Here is an 18218-nt window from a genome sequence, read left to right on the forward strand (position 1 = left end):
CTCAGTCGTGTCTGACTCTTAGCGACCCCATGGACTGCAGCCCACCAGGCTCCTCCATCCGTGGGATTTCCCAGGCAAGAACACTGGAGTGGGGTGCCATTGCCTTCTCCGGCTTGCCTAGACAAGCACCTGCAATAAATGCACTTGCCTTCACCACGACCCAGTGTAGCTACATGGTCTTTACTGGACACGGGTGAGTGGACCCGAGTTCAGTTTGGTAACACTGGAAGACTGAATATCCACTCCACACCCTTGGGTGCAGTTCAGAAATTTTGTTTACCATATATTAATGCATATATTACTTCTTCAATTGAAAAAAAAGCCAGTTAACTGAAAAAATAATAATGTGGACTTGGTTTTTATGCTTCCTAGGAACAAGTCAACTCTCTAGTACATTTAAGTGATTTCAGTAATTATGCTGGTTTTGAGGTTCCTATTAAAATTACATCAAATTTGCTGTTTCTACCGCACCAGAGTGTGTGAGTTGAGAAAGAATGTGGGGAAAGCTTGGAAACTGATAGGAATCAGAGGGTCAGATTGCAACAGAATCTCTGAAGCGCCTTCTCCTCTCTCCTGAGGCAGGGAGAATGGGGGCAGGTGAGCACACCCCTGAGGATCCCTTTCAGCTCAAATTCAAGATAAAACAACTGCCTCAAAGCCCTCTCAGCCAGGTCTCTGCCAGACACACAAGATAGAGAAGCTGGAATTCTTTTGTGGGGCTGAAACGATGCCTCCGCCCTGGATCACAGCTCCTCCCTTAACTCTGGCTTTTCTTCACACATGTAGATGCAGTCTCAATGGTAACAGGGTAACCTGGCATCAGAGAATGTTCTGTGAGAGACGATAACAGGATACTGATATTGACGCCTAGATAATTTGCCCAGCTAGTAACATATGAATGGGACTCAACACAGTTGCCTCTACAGAAATAAATGTGCAACAGATTCTTAAGGACAGCTTTGTACTAATCCTTGTTCTATAAGAAAAATGTTCAAAAAATGTTTTTTTTTTTTTAAATGAAAAAGAATGATCAACTTCACCCTGCCCTAATTTGCATGGAAAAAAAACTTTAAGAAAGACCCACTTTCTTCCCAGAGAACACGTTCTGAACACATGGCCTCTGTAGTTTCCATATTTAGTTTCACCTTGGTGTTTAAGAAGCCTCTTTAAGAAACAGACAGATGGAATAAGGGACTTGTCCTCTAAACAGAGACAACACCTGTCACAGACGTCTTGGCCCAGAATGGAAACCCTGAAAACCGGGCTGGGCAGAGAGCACAGCTTGAGGTATTTATGAACTGTAATTACTTATTCATACGTTATTTATGACTCAGCTGGTATGAATTTTACTGTAAAAATGGCCATCCAAATTATTTTTGGACAAGACCACTGCGCCAATGTGACTACTTGAATGTACATAAATCTACTTGGAGTTTTCTATCCATCTGCAAACAAATAGAGATGATGCCTTACCCCAGGTCAACAGCCTGAGAGAACAACCCTCCTAAGAAAAGCGTCTCTCCCTTTCACCCAGGCACAGGCCTTAACTCTCTAGATAAAATCGACAAAATCACAGGGCTCTTGTTGCATGCAGACAGCTCAGCACTCCCACCCCTGCCAGGGAGCCTCTGGAGGGATGGGTCCTCCCCCACTCCAGCCACGCCCCTGCTGGCCACCGCGGGGCCTCTTTTCAGGGCACGGTGCGTGTTTCTGCCCCGCTGGGCCCTGTGTGCCTCTGGTCTTGCACTTTGGCGGTTTCATGAAAAAGCGGCTGGTCCCCCAGGGAGTGCTGGCCCACCTTCTAAGGCGCTGGCATGGTCTGCCTTTCTGGACTAGAGACACCATTCTAGTCCACTCCAACCCCCTGGGCTTGGCCTGCCGCAGTGGGAGTGCAGCTGAGGTCCACCAGCAGCCCTTCTCCTGCCTGTCAGCCTGTTTGGGCTTCCATGAGACAAAAAATGCTTGCTTTTCCTTCCTTCCAAGTGAAATCCTCAGGTCTGGACTCAATTTCCAAAGTCCTAAGGCTCTTTGTTTTGAAAAGGATCAGTTATGAAATCCCAAATTGCATTTCCCTAGTAGCGAGGTTCGAGGCCTTTCTGTTTCTTCCTGGGCCATCTGGACTTCCTTTCCTGTGAACTGTTTATATCCATTGCCCAGTTTCTGCCTATTGGGTTGACTTTTTAAAAAAGTCAATTTGTAAGCCGTCTTTGTATATTAGGGACTTAAGCCAGTTTATGTTGCAACAATTTTTGCTGCAAATATTTCCTCTTGGTCTGTTTGCATTATGACTTTGCTTACGATGCCTTTTATTGAACAAAGTTTTCCCATTTTTTACAATGCTAAAGATTTTGCTTTTTAAAAAATTACTCTTGGATTTCCCACCTAGCTTTTAAAGATCTGCCTACACACAAATTACATATTTATGCTCTTAAATGTTATTTTCTTTTTTCTTTTATGCGTCAAGCTGACATCCGCATGGAGATATTTGTAACTGATGTAAGGTGGGCATCTAGCGCTGTGTTTTCCCTTTCAGCTGGACAAGCAGTTATATCAGCACTATTTATTAAAACAATAAGACATTCTTTTCCCCACTGAACTGAAATGCCACTTGCGTCATACTAAATTCCTATTTTTGGACTCTTCTCTGTTTCACTTTGATACATTCTTTTTTCAATCATATATAATCATCAAAAAAGGGCAACAGGTAGGCTGACTGTTTAGTTCACCTCCTGTAAATGTGTCTTGGCCTCTGTGGCATTGCTTATTCCCTACCTGACACCACCACACTTAAAAAGCAGTTGTCAATATAGATCAATCAAGCTGAAGAAAAAAGTTATATTACACCTAAAATAACCTAAATATCGGTTCCATTGGACAGTATCCACAGGGATATATATGTGAGTGTTGATGGCTTTAGAACTCCTGACTTTCAGATTAAAAAAGAGGGCTGGTGATTGAATGAGAGGGACAAGCCCACACCTCTCACTGTACCTTACAGAAATGAGGAGCTAGAAGAACTTTTTTCCTAGAAATGTTCTCTGCTGAACCGGCCTTGTCATGTGGCCAGTCCCAACCCTCTAGAAAAGGTTCTGTTCCTGACGAGTCTGGAGGAAGACCTCGAGCTCCTCTATAGTCTCAGCACAGCCAGGACAGTCTGCAGGACCCAGGACCATGGTGTTTTCACACGCGCCTCACAGGAAGCCACGGTGTGGAGGAAGGATACTGCTGCCCCCAGGCCCAAGGCTGATGCTCACGGTGCTGGGCTGGCTCTCCCGCTCAACAGTCCCTGCCCACATCAGTCAGCCCTGTGCTCAGACTGAATTGGGTCCCCTCACATCCGTGAGTGGGGGCCCTGACCCCCAGCGCAATGGCATTAGGAGATGAAGTCTTTGGAAGGTGACCGAGTTTAGATGAGCTCACGAGGGTGGCCCCACAATGGTGTTACTGTCCTTATAAGAAGACATCAGTGGGCTCTCTCTGCCGTAGGAGGACAGAGCAAGAAGGCAGCTGTCTGCGGGCCAGAAGAGGGCCTTCACCAGAAACTCACTGTGCACCCTGACCTTGGACTTCCAGCCTCCAAAACAGAGAAAATATATTTCTGTTGGTTAAGCCACCCAGTCAGTGGTGCTTTGCTATGGAAGCCTAAATTGAAGACACTCCAGGAGGCTCAGTTTCCTCATTGGCAAGATGGAAAATCATAACCCACATCATGCGGTGGTGGTCACAGAGAGACTGACACGTGCAAGATATCTAGGGCAGTTCTCACAGGGCAGGCCATCCACACACGGGAGCTGCCGGACTTATGGGCTGCAAACAGGAAAGGCGGCTTCGGGACAAAGATTGGCCATCTGTGGGACACGAGCCATGGGCACAGTCAGGAGCCCGAATCAAGCACGGGCGTCTCTGGCCTTCCACCGGGCACCGCAGGCGAGAGGCCACCGGAGCCGTCTCCCTGCAGGGCCCCCCACCCCAGCCGTCTCACCTCCCGGCGGCCACACACACACCTGCCTCCGTCCCCGAACGCTGGCGGCCTCTGGTGGTGAAAAAGGAAATGCGCTTTGTTTTAAGGATGTCTTCGTTTCTGCAGGGGAGAAACGTCCGGGTTTGAGGAAAGCATGGCAAAGACATTTCTTCTCGGGCTGTGACTATGCAATGGCACGCAGAAAGAAGGGAGAAAACACCCCCAGCAGGGCGTCGGTGCCCCTGCGGCTGATGTGTAAGCGTGGACAGCCACTGTCTGATAACTACACCAGTTGTGCTCACAAGTCTTTGGGGAAAAAAAAAAAGCAAGCAGAGAAGGTAACTGGCGGTTTCCACCCCTGAGCTTTTCCGTCTCAGGCAAGGCAAGCCTGGCAGGAAGGCCCATTCCAGGGGCTGCTGCTTTTCTGTTCACCGGGGGAGCTCTCCTAGAGGGGTAAGTCCCACTGAGATGCCGCAGCGGTGGCCCTCAGCCAGTGAACTAAGGAAGCTGGTCTTCCTGAGGAGACCTTGGAGGGTACGTTTTATTCAGTCTACACATATTGGCTAGTGACTGGCAATTTGAACAGAAGGACAACTGAGGCCGATGCAGGGAGAGTCTCCAGGAGTCTTTAAAGATTGGCAACTGTAGGATATTGTGCTGGGCTGAATTGCGTCCCTCCCACTCACATGTTGAAGTCCTAACCCCCAGCATCTGAGAATGTGAGGTATTTGGAGACACGGCCTTTAAGCAGGTTATCCAGTTAAGATTAGGTCATGAACGTGGGCCTGGATCCAGTCTGCCTGCTGTCCTTACAAAAGAGGCGATCAGAACACAGACGGCATGGGGGAGACCGACTGCATCAGGACACAGGGTCAGCTGTCTGCGTGCCGAGGAGAGGCCCCGGGAGCAATCGACCCTGCCGCCGCCTCCCTCTCAGGCTTCCAGCTTCCGGAACTGGGGGAGATCCATGCCTATCGTTTCAGCTGCCTGGTCAACAGCACTTTGCCATGGTCGTTCAGCGAGCCCGCATGGATGCCATCCCACAGGTCTGTGACTGGGCTCACACATACATTGGAGAGCTCACCGGGGACAGAGACCCCTGCTTACTTGCCAAAGTGATTTCTGGAGAGATCCAGGGTTTTGAGCTGCCTGCAGGTCCACTTCTCTTGAGGTGGGAGTGCCACCAGCTGGTTTCCCTGCAGCTTCAAGAACATGAGGGCCTGGGGCAGAGGGAGAGAGGGCAAAGGCGATGTCAGATACCACAGGGGTAGGGGAACAGAAGGGAAACCAAACGGTTATAACCAATTCACTCTCACAGGGATTCCAATAGTGAGGGCCCTCACAGAGTCTTCACACTCCTGACATCACAGCAGTAAGGGCAAATGGGACAGTCAGTAGACCCTTCCCTTCGGATCACGGCGAGGCGATTATTCCAGAATGAAAGGAATGAACTGACGCTTCTTAGAAGCGACGATTACTGTGGACCCATTCCAGGAACAGCAGAAGAGTCTGAGGCCCTGGAGGCCACAGTGCCAGCACAAGAGGGGTGGGCAGAGCGTGACGGCTCCCTGGGCTGGCCCAGGTGACACCCTGGACAGGGGTCGGGTAGCAGCAGCAACACCGAGGGTGACTGCCCGGGTCACAGAACCTCTGCCAGCTTGACATGGACTCCTCTGGGGTGATGGAGAGTTCCCCACCCTGGCCTGGCTCTGCGTACCAAGTGGTGACTGGGCCTCATGCTGTGCTTTCAGAGGTTCCCACTGGGCACCAAGCGGTGAATAGGACCCATGCTGCACTTTCAGAGGTTCCCACTGGGCACCAAATGGTGACTAGGACTCATGCTCTGCTTTCAGAGGTTCCCACTGGGCACCAAATGGTGACTAGGACTCATGCTCTGCTTTCAGAGGTTCCCACTGGGCACCAAGCAATGAATAGGACCCATGCTGCACTTTCAGAGGTTCCCACCAGAGCAGGAAAGACAGACAGGTCTGGGAATAGCCCTGCTGGGACACACACAGCCAGGGCTCTGGTACAGGGCATTCCCTGAGTTCACGCCCAGCAATTCCAGTTCTTCCGCTTCCGGGCAGGGAGCAGGGACGTGACGGCAGTGCCGCCCGAGCCTCATGCGCCAGCCGGGAAGGAACAGAGCCACAGAAGGTCCAAGGGGCTGTGCTTACTGTCAACATTAAAGAAAATTCTGGAAATAAAAACCCATCATCCCACTTCCTCCCAGAGCTGTTGTCATTTTGCACATTTCCTCTCAATCTTCGCACACAACCATGCATGTCTTTGGAGAAGGCAACGGCACCCCGCTCCAGTGCTCTTGCCTGGAAAATCCCATGGACGGAGGAGCCTGGTGGGCTGCAGTCCATGGGGTCACTGAGAGTTGGACACGACTCAGTGACTTCCCTTTCACTTTTCACTTTCATGCATTGGAGAAGGAAATGGCAACCCACTCCAGTGTTCTTGCCTGGAGAATCCCAGGGACGGCAGAGCCTGGTGGGCTGCTGTCTATGGGGTCGTACAGAGTCAAATACGACTGAAGCGACTTAGCATGCATGATCTTGACGGTTAAACTTTTCTTTCAACTTATTTTTTCTTTGTCTCAAAAGCTCTGAAGAAGTACATAGAACTGCAGTGTGGAGTGGTTTTCTTACAAAACCTGAAAATGAGAAATAAGGTGCTATTACTTGACTTACATCAAGCTGGAAAAGTCCCAGGGGAACTTCTTTCAGTGCGTTTTCTGAGAAGTCCACATCCTTCAGGTGGTTCTTCCAAAACACAGCCATTTTGTCTGGTAGAAACTCCAGGGCATTTTTGGATGCTTTGCAACATTTCTACGAGTATGAAAATAAAGAGAAATAATCAGCTTTTTAAAGGCTGGGGTTTCTATGAGAAAGACTTTCCAAATTTAATGTTAAAAATAAGACCATTACAAAAACCTCTGTAATAAATACAATTCAGCTAATTAAGAGGCTACAGACTATTCCTGGGCATCCCTAGTGGCTCAGCGATAAAGAACCCACTCCAATATTCTTGCCAGGAAGTCTTCATGGACAGAAGAGCCTGGTGGGCTACATTCCATGGGATGAAAAAGAGTCAGACTCGACTGAAGCAACTGAGCACGTATGTATGCAGACTATCCTGCCCTGTTTTCCTGTCCTTGCTCCAGGGAACGGGTGGGAAAGGTTTCCTGGGGAGACCAAGGTGGCTCGTGGTCTTTTCCCTTCCCCCAGGACGCCTGGCCCATTGTCCTTGAAAATAATGGGACAATTCAGGACAGTGTTCTGAAGAGGAGCCTACACCCCACACACATATATATTTAAACTAGAAATATTAATATTCAGTTCAGTTCAGTCTGTCCGTCGTGTCTGACTCTTGGCGACCCCATGAATTGCAGCATGCCAGACCTCCCTGTCCATCACCAACTCCCGGAGTTCACTCAGACTCACGTCTATCGAGTCAGTGATGCCATCCAGCCATCTTATCCTCTGTTGTCCCCTTCTCCTCCTGCCCCCAATCCCTCCCAGCATCAGAGTCTTTTCCAATGAGTCAACTTTAGGAGTGGAGAATTTCCATATTTGCTGTTAAAAATAACAGCAAGAAAACACAAATATACTTTATGCTGGCCCATCCGTTTTAACAGGCAAACTTGCCAAGAAACAAAACCACCGTTTGAAGGGGAGTGCTATGCGTGCAGACTACGCCTTCTCACCTTCATTCTTATTTTATGGCTGTCCTAAGGGAATGGCCTCACGTTTTTGGACAGAACTCGACCCCGGCCATTCCATTTCCAAGCTGTAGCTGTGGAAAGTCTCGTAGGTGCTATGGTGCCAATCTCAAACCCAAAGCTGGGGGGTCTGGCTCTCAGGTGAGTTACCCGCCTGAGACCCTCAGCTGCAAGATGCTGAGTGACAGACACGCTCATCTATAACATGGTGCAACTCTGCACACCGAGGGGAGGAGCACGGTGCACCCTCAGCTCTGCGGGACTGACCGCTCCCTTCACGGTTTCTGGCAAGTTACTAACCAAAGGGCAAGCCCAGGCATCTGGAAATGCCTTCAGGTTATTTCTGGAGACGTTTAGACAACTGAGCGATTTGAAAGAATGGAGGAAAAGTGCAGGGAGTTCTGTCAGTTTGTTGTCAGAAACATCGAGCTCCTGTAGCTTCCGTAAACCAATCCAGTTCGTGGCTAGGAGAAAATAAGAGAGGATGAATTGGTAAAAAAAATATCCCAGTCAAGAAGAAAATGACAAAGTATATCAGGTTACTGATGATGAAACATACCACTCTCTTCTTCAAACAATGTTTCCAAATAGTTCTTTGAAGCCGTCAGTTTTTGAAGTTTCGAGAGATGCAGGAATCCTGGTGGGAGGTGGGACAGCTTGTTGCTGGAAATGTCAATTTCCAGTAGCCTGTAGTTGGGAAAGTCAAGGCATCAGAAGCAAGCCGTGGTCATGTACTTCTCTGTAAACATGTTTCTTTTTCTCCTGGCACAGGATAAGGAAGGTGCAGTGAAACACCAGTATGATTTCTGTTAATTGTGTTACTGTCGCTGTGTCGTCTGCAGAAAAAGACCAGAGCTCTCTTTGGTGGGTCCGGGTCTCATGGACCAGTAGGGATGTAACCTTTTTCACGTATGTGATAACAGAACAAGCTGGTGTCCTGAAGCTACTGAAAGTCCAGAGAGCAGTGCTTTGTAACCTTTTGGACTCTTGGCTCTGCCCCGGTTAAGGACCCCCACTCCACGGCACTTAATTTTTTGTACAGGGCTTCTTTCCCACGAGTTACTGCTAACCCTACGCTCTTATCAACAGTCTTTTCTTCACTTCACTTAGAGCCTTAGCTTTTGAAATCAGCTCATGTCCCATATGGAACGAGGGCTTACAGACATGATCATCAGTACATCAGGGAAGGGAAGGTCCTTCCCCTCCCTATGCAGCCTCATCGGGGGGCTTGGGTGTCTTCCCAAGGCCTCCCAGAAAGAGACAGGAGCTGCCCACACTGTTAGACCATGGCCAGAGTCCTGTGCAGTTAACTGCTTCTTGGAGGCCCTGCTCACTTTCCTTGGGAGGTAGGCCAAAAGCTGGAGTGTCTGGGCCCCGTGGCCTCCACCAGCCCCCTTCCTCTGATGCCTGCCTGCAGGACCAAGACTGGGCATCGTGGGCTGGCAGGCCTGCATCGCTGCAAAGAGCAGTGGACACATGGGCCAACCCTGGCAGAACTCTCTGTGTTCACGTGGACAGCAGGCCAGGACCTTGTGCCCAAGAGCTTGCTAAAGGCACACACAACTTCCTTCTCTCATTTTAGCTGAAAATCTGTTTTCCAAAGCACCAGCTATAATCAGGCAGCATGACTGCAGGAAGCAGATGCTACAGGCAGAGGGTGCGGGGGCAGCCAGGCTCCCATGGCGAAGGCCCCCCACCGGGGCCGCGGGGCAGGAGCCCACCTGGAACAGATGATTTCATCTGATGACTGCACGCTGGGCAGCTCCCCCAGGTGGTTGTCCGAGAGGTTCAGCTTCCGGAGGTTGATGAGGCCCCAGGGGACGACCGAGGGGAGGGACGCCAGACAGTTGGCAGAAAGATCCAGCTCTGTGATCTGGCAGGAGATGTCGATGAGCCAGTCCAGATCCACCCAGGGCAGCTTGAGGTGGGACCATTTCACACGAAGAGCCTGGGTGTTGGAGAAATGGGCAAAGCACACGCCAGTGGTAAACCCAGGGCTCACACAGACTTGGAATAAAGCAATGGTTTATCCAAGTGTGAGTCTGTCTGCTCATCTCAGCAGAGTCCTGAGAGATCAGGAGAACTGGGAGCACGTCGTCACTTGGGGGCACCTGTATCCTTGAGGGAATCTCTGCAGACACAGCAATGCGCTCTCCAGACTCGAGAGGGAGCACGTGGGCTTTGCGTCACCTCTGAGAGGGCTGATCACAGCCAGGCGGGACACTCAGCAGGAATAGCCCCTGCTCTGTGCAGAAGAGGCCACCCCAACTTGGAGGACCCTCCCCAGCCTGCAGAAGAAGGCGGAGACCCAAACCTGGGTCTTCTCCCTTCAGGTCACTCTTCCCCATGATTAGGGCAAGAAGCGCCTGCGCGTGCTCACACCATGTGGGGTGCTTTGTGGATGCACCGCTTCCAGAGTGAGCAACAACACACAGGCGACCGCCAGACACCACATGGGAAAAAGAGGACTTTGACCCACAACCTGCAGCAGTCTACCAGGACACTAATAACCCCCTCATCTAAACTGGAAGCAGGGACAAAGCTAGGGAAGCGGTTACTTCTCAGTCGAGTCCCGGACGTTTGGGGCCAACTGTTACAGAAGTTACCCTGTAGCTTCCTGGACTGTTACTAGGCGTTGCAGTGAGTCAGGGGTGGGGCCTGGTATTTGGCATTTCCTGCAAGCTCCCGGGTGATGCCAGAGCTGCTGGTCTAAGGAACACACTCTGGAAAGGAAGAGACTGAACTTGACCTAGAGTTTGACTCATTCTATTTAAAGAAATAAAGTATAAATTATATGATCCTTTCTTTCAGGTGAGAAGGGTTCTCTAGCCCTAGGCTAAGACAACTGCTATGACTAATTAGGGAAAGTCAAACATGCTCCCCCAACCAGTTATGAAGGATGCCCCCTTCTAGGTCGCCGCTTCCAGCTTGCCCACCAACCACCACCAGACAGGGCACACCCGATGGCTTGCCCTTGTCCGTGATAAAGCCTCTCCACTCCTCTGACAAAAGGCAAGCGACGGTGGCTGACTCGCTATCAAAAGCGCTGAATAAATCTCCTTTGCTTTTCTCATTTGGTTGGGTCAGAAAGGCCAGCAGCTTGCTGGCACATGGTGGTAAGTGGGATCTGGTGAAATGTTCACGAGCAGGGCTTTGCTCTTCTTGATCATCCAAGAATGTGGGGCTCACTGAGGTTTCTGGGGAAAGGAAATCGGCTCTTTTGGCTAGTGTCTCTAAAGCAGCTGGAAATCCGTATCAGAAAATTGGAGAAACAAGAATTAGTGCTTCACTAAAGGGAAAATGTTGCAACTGGGAAGGATACCAATAACGCGAGGTAAGTTCGCTTTCAAAATTGGCAGCAGTAGACTCCCTTATCTGGTCACAAGGTGGCGTGTGCGCCTCGGCTTTGTCTCCTTGGCTAACTTGCCAGGGCTGGAAAGCTGGGTCTGCTGTTCCTTCTCAAAACTCTGGGTTTTGAACCAAGGAGATGGGGGCTCTGTCTCTGTCTGCCTGTCTCTCTCCACTCACCTCGATGGAGAGAGGCGGTGGTATTACTGGATTTCAGGTCAAGAGAATGGAGTTTTAGTCTCAGTTTTATTTTAGACAAGTCAAGCTTGAGCTGTAGCCTGTTTTTATTATCACTATTGTTTCCCCCCATAATTATGCATCTTGAAAAATTTCAAAACTGCAGAAAGGCTTAACCAGTTCAATGCATATCCGTTCATATACACTTCATCTAGATTCACCAACTGTTAACATGTTGCCACATCTCTTTTTCTTCTTTTTCCCTCCACACAAACACACACTTTCCATTTTTTGCTGAGTCATCTGAAAGTAACCGTGGCGCCTCATTCACACCAACGTTATCTCGGAAGAAATGAAATCAGTACAACATTATCAAATCCATACTCCATGTTCAAATATTCCCGAAACGTCTTTCATAACTATTCTGCATCTTGATCCAGGATCTCAACAAAAATCATACATTGCATTTAGTTAACCCTAACCTTTCTTGAATCTAGAAGAATCCTCACGCCTTTTGCTGTCCTTTTAAACTTCGGCACTGCCAGTTTTCAGGTCATTCTAGTTGTTCTGTAGAATATCCCATAATCTGAATTTTGCTTCCTAATGTTTAGATTCAAGTCAAACATTTTTGGCAAAAATCTCAGTGTTCATTCCTACTAACTGAACTCCACAAGAGGCCACCTGACGTGGCCTAATGGCCTTCACTAATGGTGATGCCAAGTCTGATCCCGTGGTTAAGGGATCTGTCCTTTGTAATGCCACACTTTGTGTGTGCACGTGTGTGAGCACGCTCAGTTGTTTCTGACTCTTTGGGACCCCATGGACTGGAGCCCGCCAGGCTCCTCTGTCCACTGAATTTCCAAGGCAAGAATACTGAAGATCCTCCTCCAGGGGATCTTCCCAACCCAGGGATCGACCCCGAGTCTGTTGCATCTCCCCACTGGCAGGCAGACTGTTTACCTCTGTGCCACGAAGTCACACTGTGCTCTGTGATTAGCAATCTGAGAGGGTGATACTCGGAGACTAGGGAATGTTTCCTGTTCCTACGTCAGTTCATCCTGTGGTGTTAGCAGCCATTGTTGATCCAAGGCGTCCAGATCGCAGTCTGACTCTCTCCCCTCTGCACGGACCTGTGTGGCCATTCAGGTCACCTGAACTGATACGGCAGTCAAATGCAAAGTGAAAAGGAGACTGGGTTTGCTTTTAAATAACAAGCCTTAGGTGTTGGTTGAAAGTTTTATAAATAAAACTCTGTAAGGGCCATCAAAAATAAAACAACAGGTGTAACTCAGGTTGTTATGGTGAGACGAGCCAATTACGACACAAATCAGACATCCTCGGGGAACCAGCTGAGACTTTGTGTCTCGACAATGGCAACCTTCCTCCTGCATCTCCTCTGTGTCAGCCTCTCTGATCCTGGAGCTGCAGCCTAGAACTGCATAAGGGGCAGGGACTCTGCCTCGGGGACTCGAGCCCTGTGTATGCCTAACTCACCCCATGTGGGGTCTTGGGCAAGCTGAGTGAGGGTGAGCACTTTTTCAGGCACTGTCAGGCTCAACTCTCTTTTTAGGAAACCGCCTGTGGATTCCGTGCTACGCTGCCAGCCCGAGGGTTGTCTCCATCTCCTCTGCCCCAGGAGGCAGTGTGGCCTTCCAGAAGCTGGACTGTCTGCATCTCCAGTGCTAGGCCTCATGTAACCACCTCTGAAGCTCAGCACTGTGCCTAGCGTGCAGCAGACACTCAAGAATTGTTTGTGTGCTGAAAAGAGTCAAGCCACTGTGACCAACAATCCATCTACTACCGCCTCTAGCCGTATCCACCACTCTAAACTATCAAGGTCTGCTCAAACCCCACAGCCTCCCCAACTGCAGTCTGTCTGCAGAGAACACCTCAACTCCTGCCCCGGACAGCCCCACACCTCCACAATCTGCTCCAAACACTCCCCAAATTTCTGGCCCACTGTTTCTCCCAAGACCTCTGCCCACCCTCTGGGTTCCTTTTAGCAGATGGCTTGTGGGGTTAATAATTTGTTCTTGGTAGAAGGTAGAAAAAACCAGGGAACAGGCCAACTCCTAGAACTGAGGATTCAAGACTAAAGGAAAACTTCCAACTAAAGCCCAGAAACTCAGTTCAGTCCAGTTCAGTTGGTCAGTCATATCCAACTCTTTGCAATCCCATGGACTGCAGCACACCAGGCTTCCCTGTCCATCACCAACTCCTGAAGCTTATTCAAACTCATGTCCATTGAGTCAGTGATGCCATCCAACAGTCTCATCCTCTGTCATCCCCTTCTCCTCCCACCTTCAATCTTTCCCAGTATCAGGGTGTTTTCCAATGAGTCAGTTCTTTGCATCAAATGGCCAAAGTATTGGAGTTTCAGCTTTAGCATCAGTCCTTCCAAAAAATATTCAGGACTGATCTCCTTTAGGATGGACTGGTTGGATCTCCTTCCAGTCCACGGGACTCTCAAGAGTCTTCTCCAACACCACAGTTCAAAAGCATCAATTCTTTGGCGCTCAGCTTTCTTTATAGTCCAACTCTCATATCCATACATGATTACTGAAAAAACCATAGCTTTGACTAGATGGACCTTTGTTAACAAAGTAATGTGTCTGCTTCTTATTATGGTGTCTAGGTTGGTCAAAGCTTTTCTTCCAAGGAGTAAGCGTCTTTTAATTTCATGGCTGCAATCACCATCTGCAGTGATTTTGGAGCCCCGCAAAATAAAGTCTCTCACTGTTTCCATTATTTCCCCATCTATTTGCCATGAAGTGATGGGACCAGATGCCATGATCTTCATTTTTTGAATGTTGAGTTTTAAGCCAGCTTTTCATTCTCCTCTTTCACTTTCATCAAGAGTCTCTTTAGTTCTTTCTTTTCTGCCATAAGGGTGGTGTCATCTACATATCAGAGGTTATTGATATTTCTCCCAGCAATCTTGATTAACGCTTGTGCTTTTTCCAGCCCAGCATTTCTCATGATGTACTCTGCATATAAGTTAAATAAGCAGGGTGACAATATACAGCCTTGACGTACTCCTTTCCCGATTTGGAACCAGTCTGTTGTTCCATGTCCGGTTCTAAATGTTGCTTGTTGACCTTTGTACAGATTTCTTAGGAGGCAGATAAGATGGTCTGGTATTCCCATCTCTTTAAGAATTTTTCACAGTTTGTTGTGATCCACACAGTCAAAGGCTTTGGCACAGTCAATAAAGCAGAAGTAGGTGTTTTTTCCGGGACTCTCTTGCTTTTTTGATGATCCAACAGATGTTGGCAATTTGATCTCTGGTTCCTCTGCCTTTTCTAAAACCAGCTTGAACATGTGGAAGTTCATGGTTCACACACTGCTGAATCTTCACTTGAGAATTCTGAGGATTACTTTGCTAGCGTGTGAGATGAATGCAATTGTGTGGTAGTTTAAGCATTCTTTGGCATTGCCTTTCTTTGGGACTGGAATGAAAACTGACCTTTTCCAGTCCTGTGGCCACTACTGAGTTTTTCAAATTTGCTGGCATATTGAGTGCAGCACTTTCACAGCATCATCTTTTAGAATTTGAAATAGCTCAACTGGAATTCCATTGCCTCCACTAGCTTTGTTCATAGTGATGCTTCCTAAGGCCCACTTGACTTCACATTCCAGGCTGTCTGGCTCTAGGTGAGTGGTCACACCATCATGATTATCTGGGTCATGAAGATTTTTTTGTATAGTTCTTCTGTGTATTCTTGGCACCAGAAACTACCTGTTCATAAATGAACCACAGGGCTCAGAAAGTGAACCCAACACTAGAATTCATAGAAAGGTTGTGGGGCCAAGGGATCATGGCCTTGCTGTCAGTAACCAACTGACCAACCTGCCAAAGGGCCACCAGGGTTCTCTGGAGCTGTTGGAAACACCAGGATGGTGGGCCAGAGTGAAGAGAGTCTTGCACAAGTTTACAGGTGAGAGAGGTCGCTTTTGATCCTGGGTTTCACAGGGTTACTCAGGGACCCCAGATTCTCGCCTCTGCCTTTGCACTCTGTCCTGCCACCATGACAAAGGGGACGTGGTGCTCCCTGGTCCGTTTTCTTTCTCCTGGAGTTCAGAGCCCTCATCCTTTGAGTCATCTAAAGCCTCCTGAACCTGCAAGTGCTTCAGCAAGGGTCTGCGTTATGGCCCCCAGTTAGGCAACAAGGATGCCATCCAGCCTCAGAGTCAGCACTTACTTGAGCATTGCCAAGTGCAGGCCAGCCTGCCAGGCACTGTGCTTGAAGATCTGGAGGCTGCAGATGGAACCAAGGCCCAGGGAGTTTATGGCTCAAAGGAAGAGCTGTGTGTACTGACCACGCATCTAGACAGCCTAACTCACCAGTTTCTTGGTTTTCATGGACTTAGAGCATATGATGTTAACCACAAAACCAGGAACGAACACCTGCGGGGAAGCCTCTCTGCTTCTTTGGAGGCACTATTTATCAGAAGTAAATCATCAGTAAGAAGTGAGTGGCTGTGTGTGGCACTCAGTAAACCAGACATGAGGAAGGGGAGGAAGCAGATCCTCCCAGTTCCTAAAATTGAGCTTTTTCTAGGTCTAATGCCCACCAGAGTTTCTGCAGGGCTGAAATCTGTGAAACTCAAGCTCAAGCCCTGAGAGAAGCAGTAAAAAGCAGAAGTCTGAAAGCACGATGCCACGGACGCACTCAGAATTCAGACATGCTTGTGAAAAGACTTCTGGGCTGGATGGTGGCTGGAAAAGCATGTAAGGTTTCCACCTGGTCTTGGATTAGTCTGAGAACTTTCACCTTCAAAAGTTACTTTCCTTTTGGTGCACAAACATTCCAGGGTGTACAAGTATTTCCAAAGCGGCAGTGAGGAAGAAGGAAGGAAAAAGGATGCATAGAAACCTAGCTGGGCCACCCCCATTACTTATTTGTGTTTAGTGAAGACAGGAATGCCGGGAGCCAGCGTGAGGAATTCCACCCGTGACAAGGTCATGTGGCAGAGCTCTGATGGCAAGGCTAATCAGACCTCAGGTTTTCCCCCTGGAATTTCCTGAGCATCCACCCCCCAAAAAATAAGAATCTGCCTGCTTTTCCACTCTTCTGATATTCTCTGGAAAAAAGTCAACTCAGGGCTTTAGTCTTCTGCATTTGAAAGGGATGTTTCAATTAAAACCCCCTCTGATAACTCTCTAGCTTGCCTAACAGGTTCCCCCGGATCTCTTGCAGCTTGTGAATTGCTTACAGCCCCCCAACTGGGAGAGGCACAAAGCTTAAACCATCTTAAAGATACAAAGCCTTTTCAAAAGAGTTAAAAATTATATTGGTAGTTAAAAATTGACTCAATGACTGCTGCCAGGCCTCCATATTCTTTATATTTTAGGCACCTGGGAGGATGTTAATCAATGTAAATGGGATATGGAAAAAGATATATAGTAGTTTTGATGTTAGCAACACTAGACTTTTGAGTTAATTACTTTTCTCTTTGTTATATATCACTGCACTCCTCTTGTGTCCTTGCTATGTAAGAATGTAACTTTATTTAGTGCTTTCTGAGAATGGCACCAGACTTTGGGAAGATCAACACAAATAAGTCTTCTGGTTGACAAACCTTTATCAGAAAAAAGGCTGTAAAATGTTAATTGGCCCTTTTGGCTGGAAGACGATGTAAATTACCTAAGATTTGTGTATACAACTAGGTATGCAGAGAGAAAAGCCTGGTTTTGATAAGAATCTGGGCTGCTAACGCTGCATAACTTTGTGTTACCCATCGATCTCCATGTTTCATCAAAAGTATAAAAGGCCTTCTGAACAATAGGGGCCAGAGCCAGTCGCTGGACTGTTTCCCCTGTGTCTCTCTCTCTCTCTCTTTCTCCTTTTCTCCCTTTCCCTCCCTCTGCTCTTTACTTTAATTTCAGGCTGAATTCCCATCTGGGGCACGGAGGCTCACCAAGTCTACTTACTTGCCCTGGCTGTTAAGACCCGCGCGAAAGGGAGCCTAAGGTGAGGCACCCTTAGATATTCAAGCGAGCGCCGGTGGCCCAATGTAGATGGTGCAAATTCCTTGTCTGGAATTTTATTGGTCTTCCGCAGAATCCAAGTTATTTAGCCCTCTTTCTCCACTTAATTTTCCTACTACACTATTGTTTCTTAATCTAATCTTATATCAATCAATAAATAAGTCTTTCCTCACCAACGCCATCCACCCTTTGAATTCCCTGGATCCACCGGGGCTGGACCCCGGCACAGGACCACAATAAACCAGGTTCTGAGGGAGACAACCTAGCAAATGTATCATTAAGTCCATGCACGCTGAACTGCAAAGTCAAAGATAGCTGGCTGTAGAGATCCCCAAATTCAACAGCACCATGGTTAAGGCCACATCACCCTGTAAGAAGCAGACAGACAAACTGCTATGTTGGTTCTTAAGCATGAGTCCTTTCAATTCTGGACCAAAGGAAAGGAAGTACTGATCTCTAGAAGGCAATGAAGGTGACTTAAGAAACTTGTTTCCAAGGCCGTGATAGTAACTATGACCAGTTTAAGGAAGACCAGGACACTAGGCTCAGTACAGGGAATGATGTTTGGGAGGACCTCTGCATAAGAAGGTCTTGTCCTGCGATGGAAGCTGTGGTCCAGGAAGGCAATTGCCTGCCTTTATACACCGCTGCCTTGAAGAAGGAAATGGCAACTCACTCCAGGACTCTTGCCTAGAAAATCCCATGGACGGAGGAGCCTGGTAGGCTACAGTCCCTGAGGTTGTGAAGAGTCAGACAGGACTGAGCGACTTCACTTTCACTTTTCACTTCCATGCATTGGAGAAGGAAATGGCAACCCACTCCAGTATTCTTGCCTGGGGAAACCCAGGGACCGAGGAGCGTGGTGGACTGCCGTCTATGGGGTCGCAGAGTCGGACACGACTGAAGCGACTTAGCAGCATACACCGCTGCCTAAAGCTTCCATAGATAAATGTCACAGAGACTGAGTCCAAGACTGGGAGCATGCCCTCTTTCATGCTTTTATGTTGGCA

General features: G+C 48.4%; 1 protein-coding gene across 5 annotated transcripts in view; it reads right to left on the bottom strand.

Annotated features, from left to right (window-relative positions):
* The window catches only part of LRRK1 (leucine rich repeat kinase 1), a 141399-nt gene that overhangs the window by 40746 nt on the left and 82435 nt on the right, over positions 1-18218 (bottom strand). For all 5 annotated transcript variants that reach the window (XM_018066303.1, XM_018066302.1, XM_018066304.1 and 2 more), the window contains 6 exons: positions 9413-9639; positions 8251-8378; positions 7992-8155; positions 6661-6798; positions 5069-5181; positions 4005-4081 (listed from right to left, as the gene is read on the bottom strand). In XM_018066303.1, coding sequence (XP_017921792.1) covers positions 4005-4081; positions 5069-5181; positions 6661-6798; positions 7992-8155; positions 8251-8378; positions 9413-9639 — 847 coding nt within the window. The remainder of the gene's footprint in view (positions 1-4004; positions 4082-5068; positions 5182-6660; positions 6799-7991; positions 8156-8250; positions 8379-9412; positions 9640-18218) is intronic.

The sequence above is a fragment of the Capra hircus genome, chromosome 21 (genome assembly GCF_001704415.2).
Source record: "Capra hircus breed San Clemente chromosome 21, ASM170441v1, whole genome shotgun sequence".
Classification (NCBI taxonomy): Eukaryota; Metazoa; Chordata; class Mammalia; order Artiodactyla; family Bovidae; genus Capra; species Capra hircus.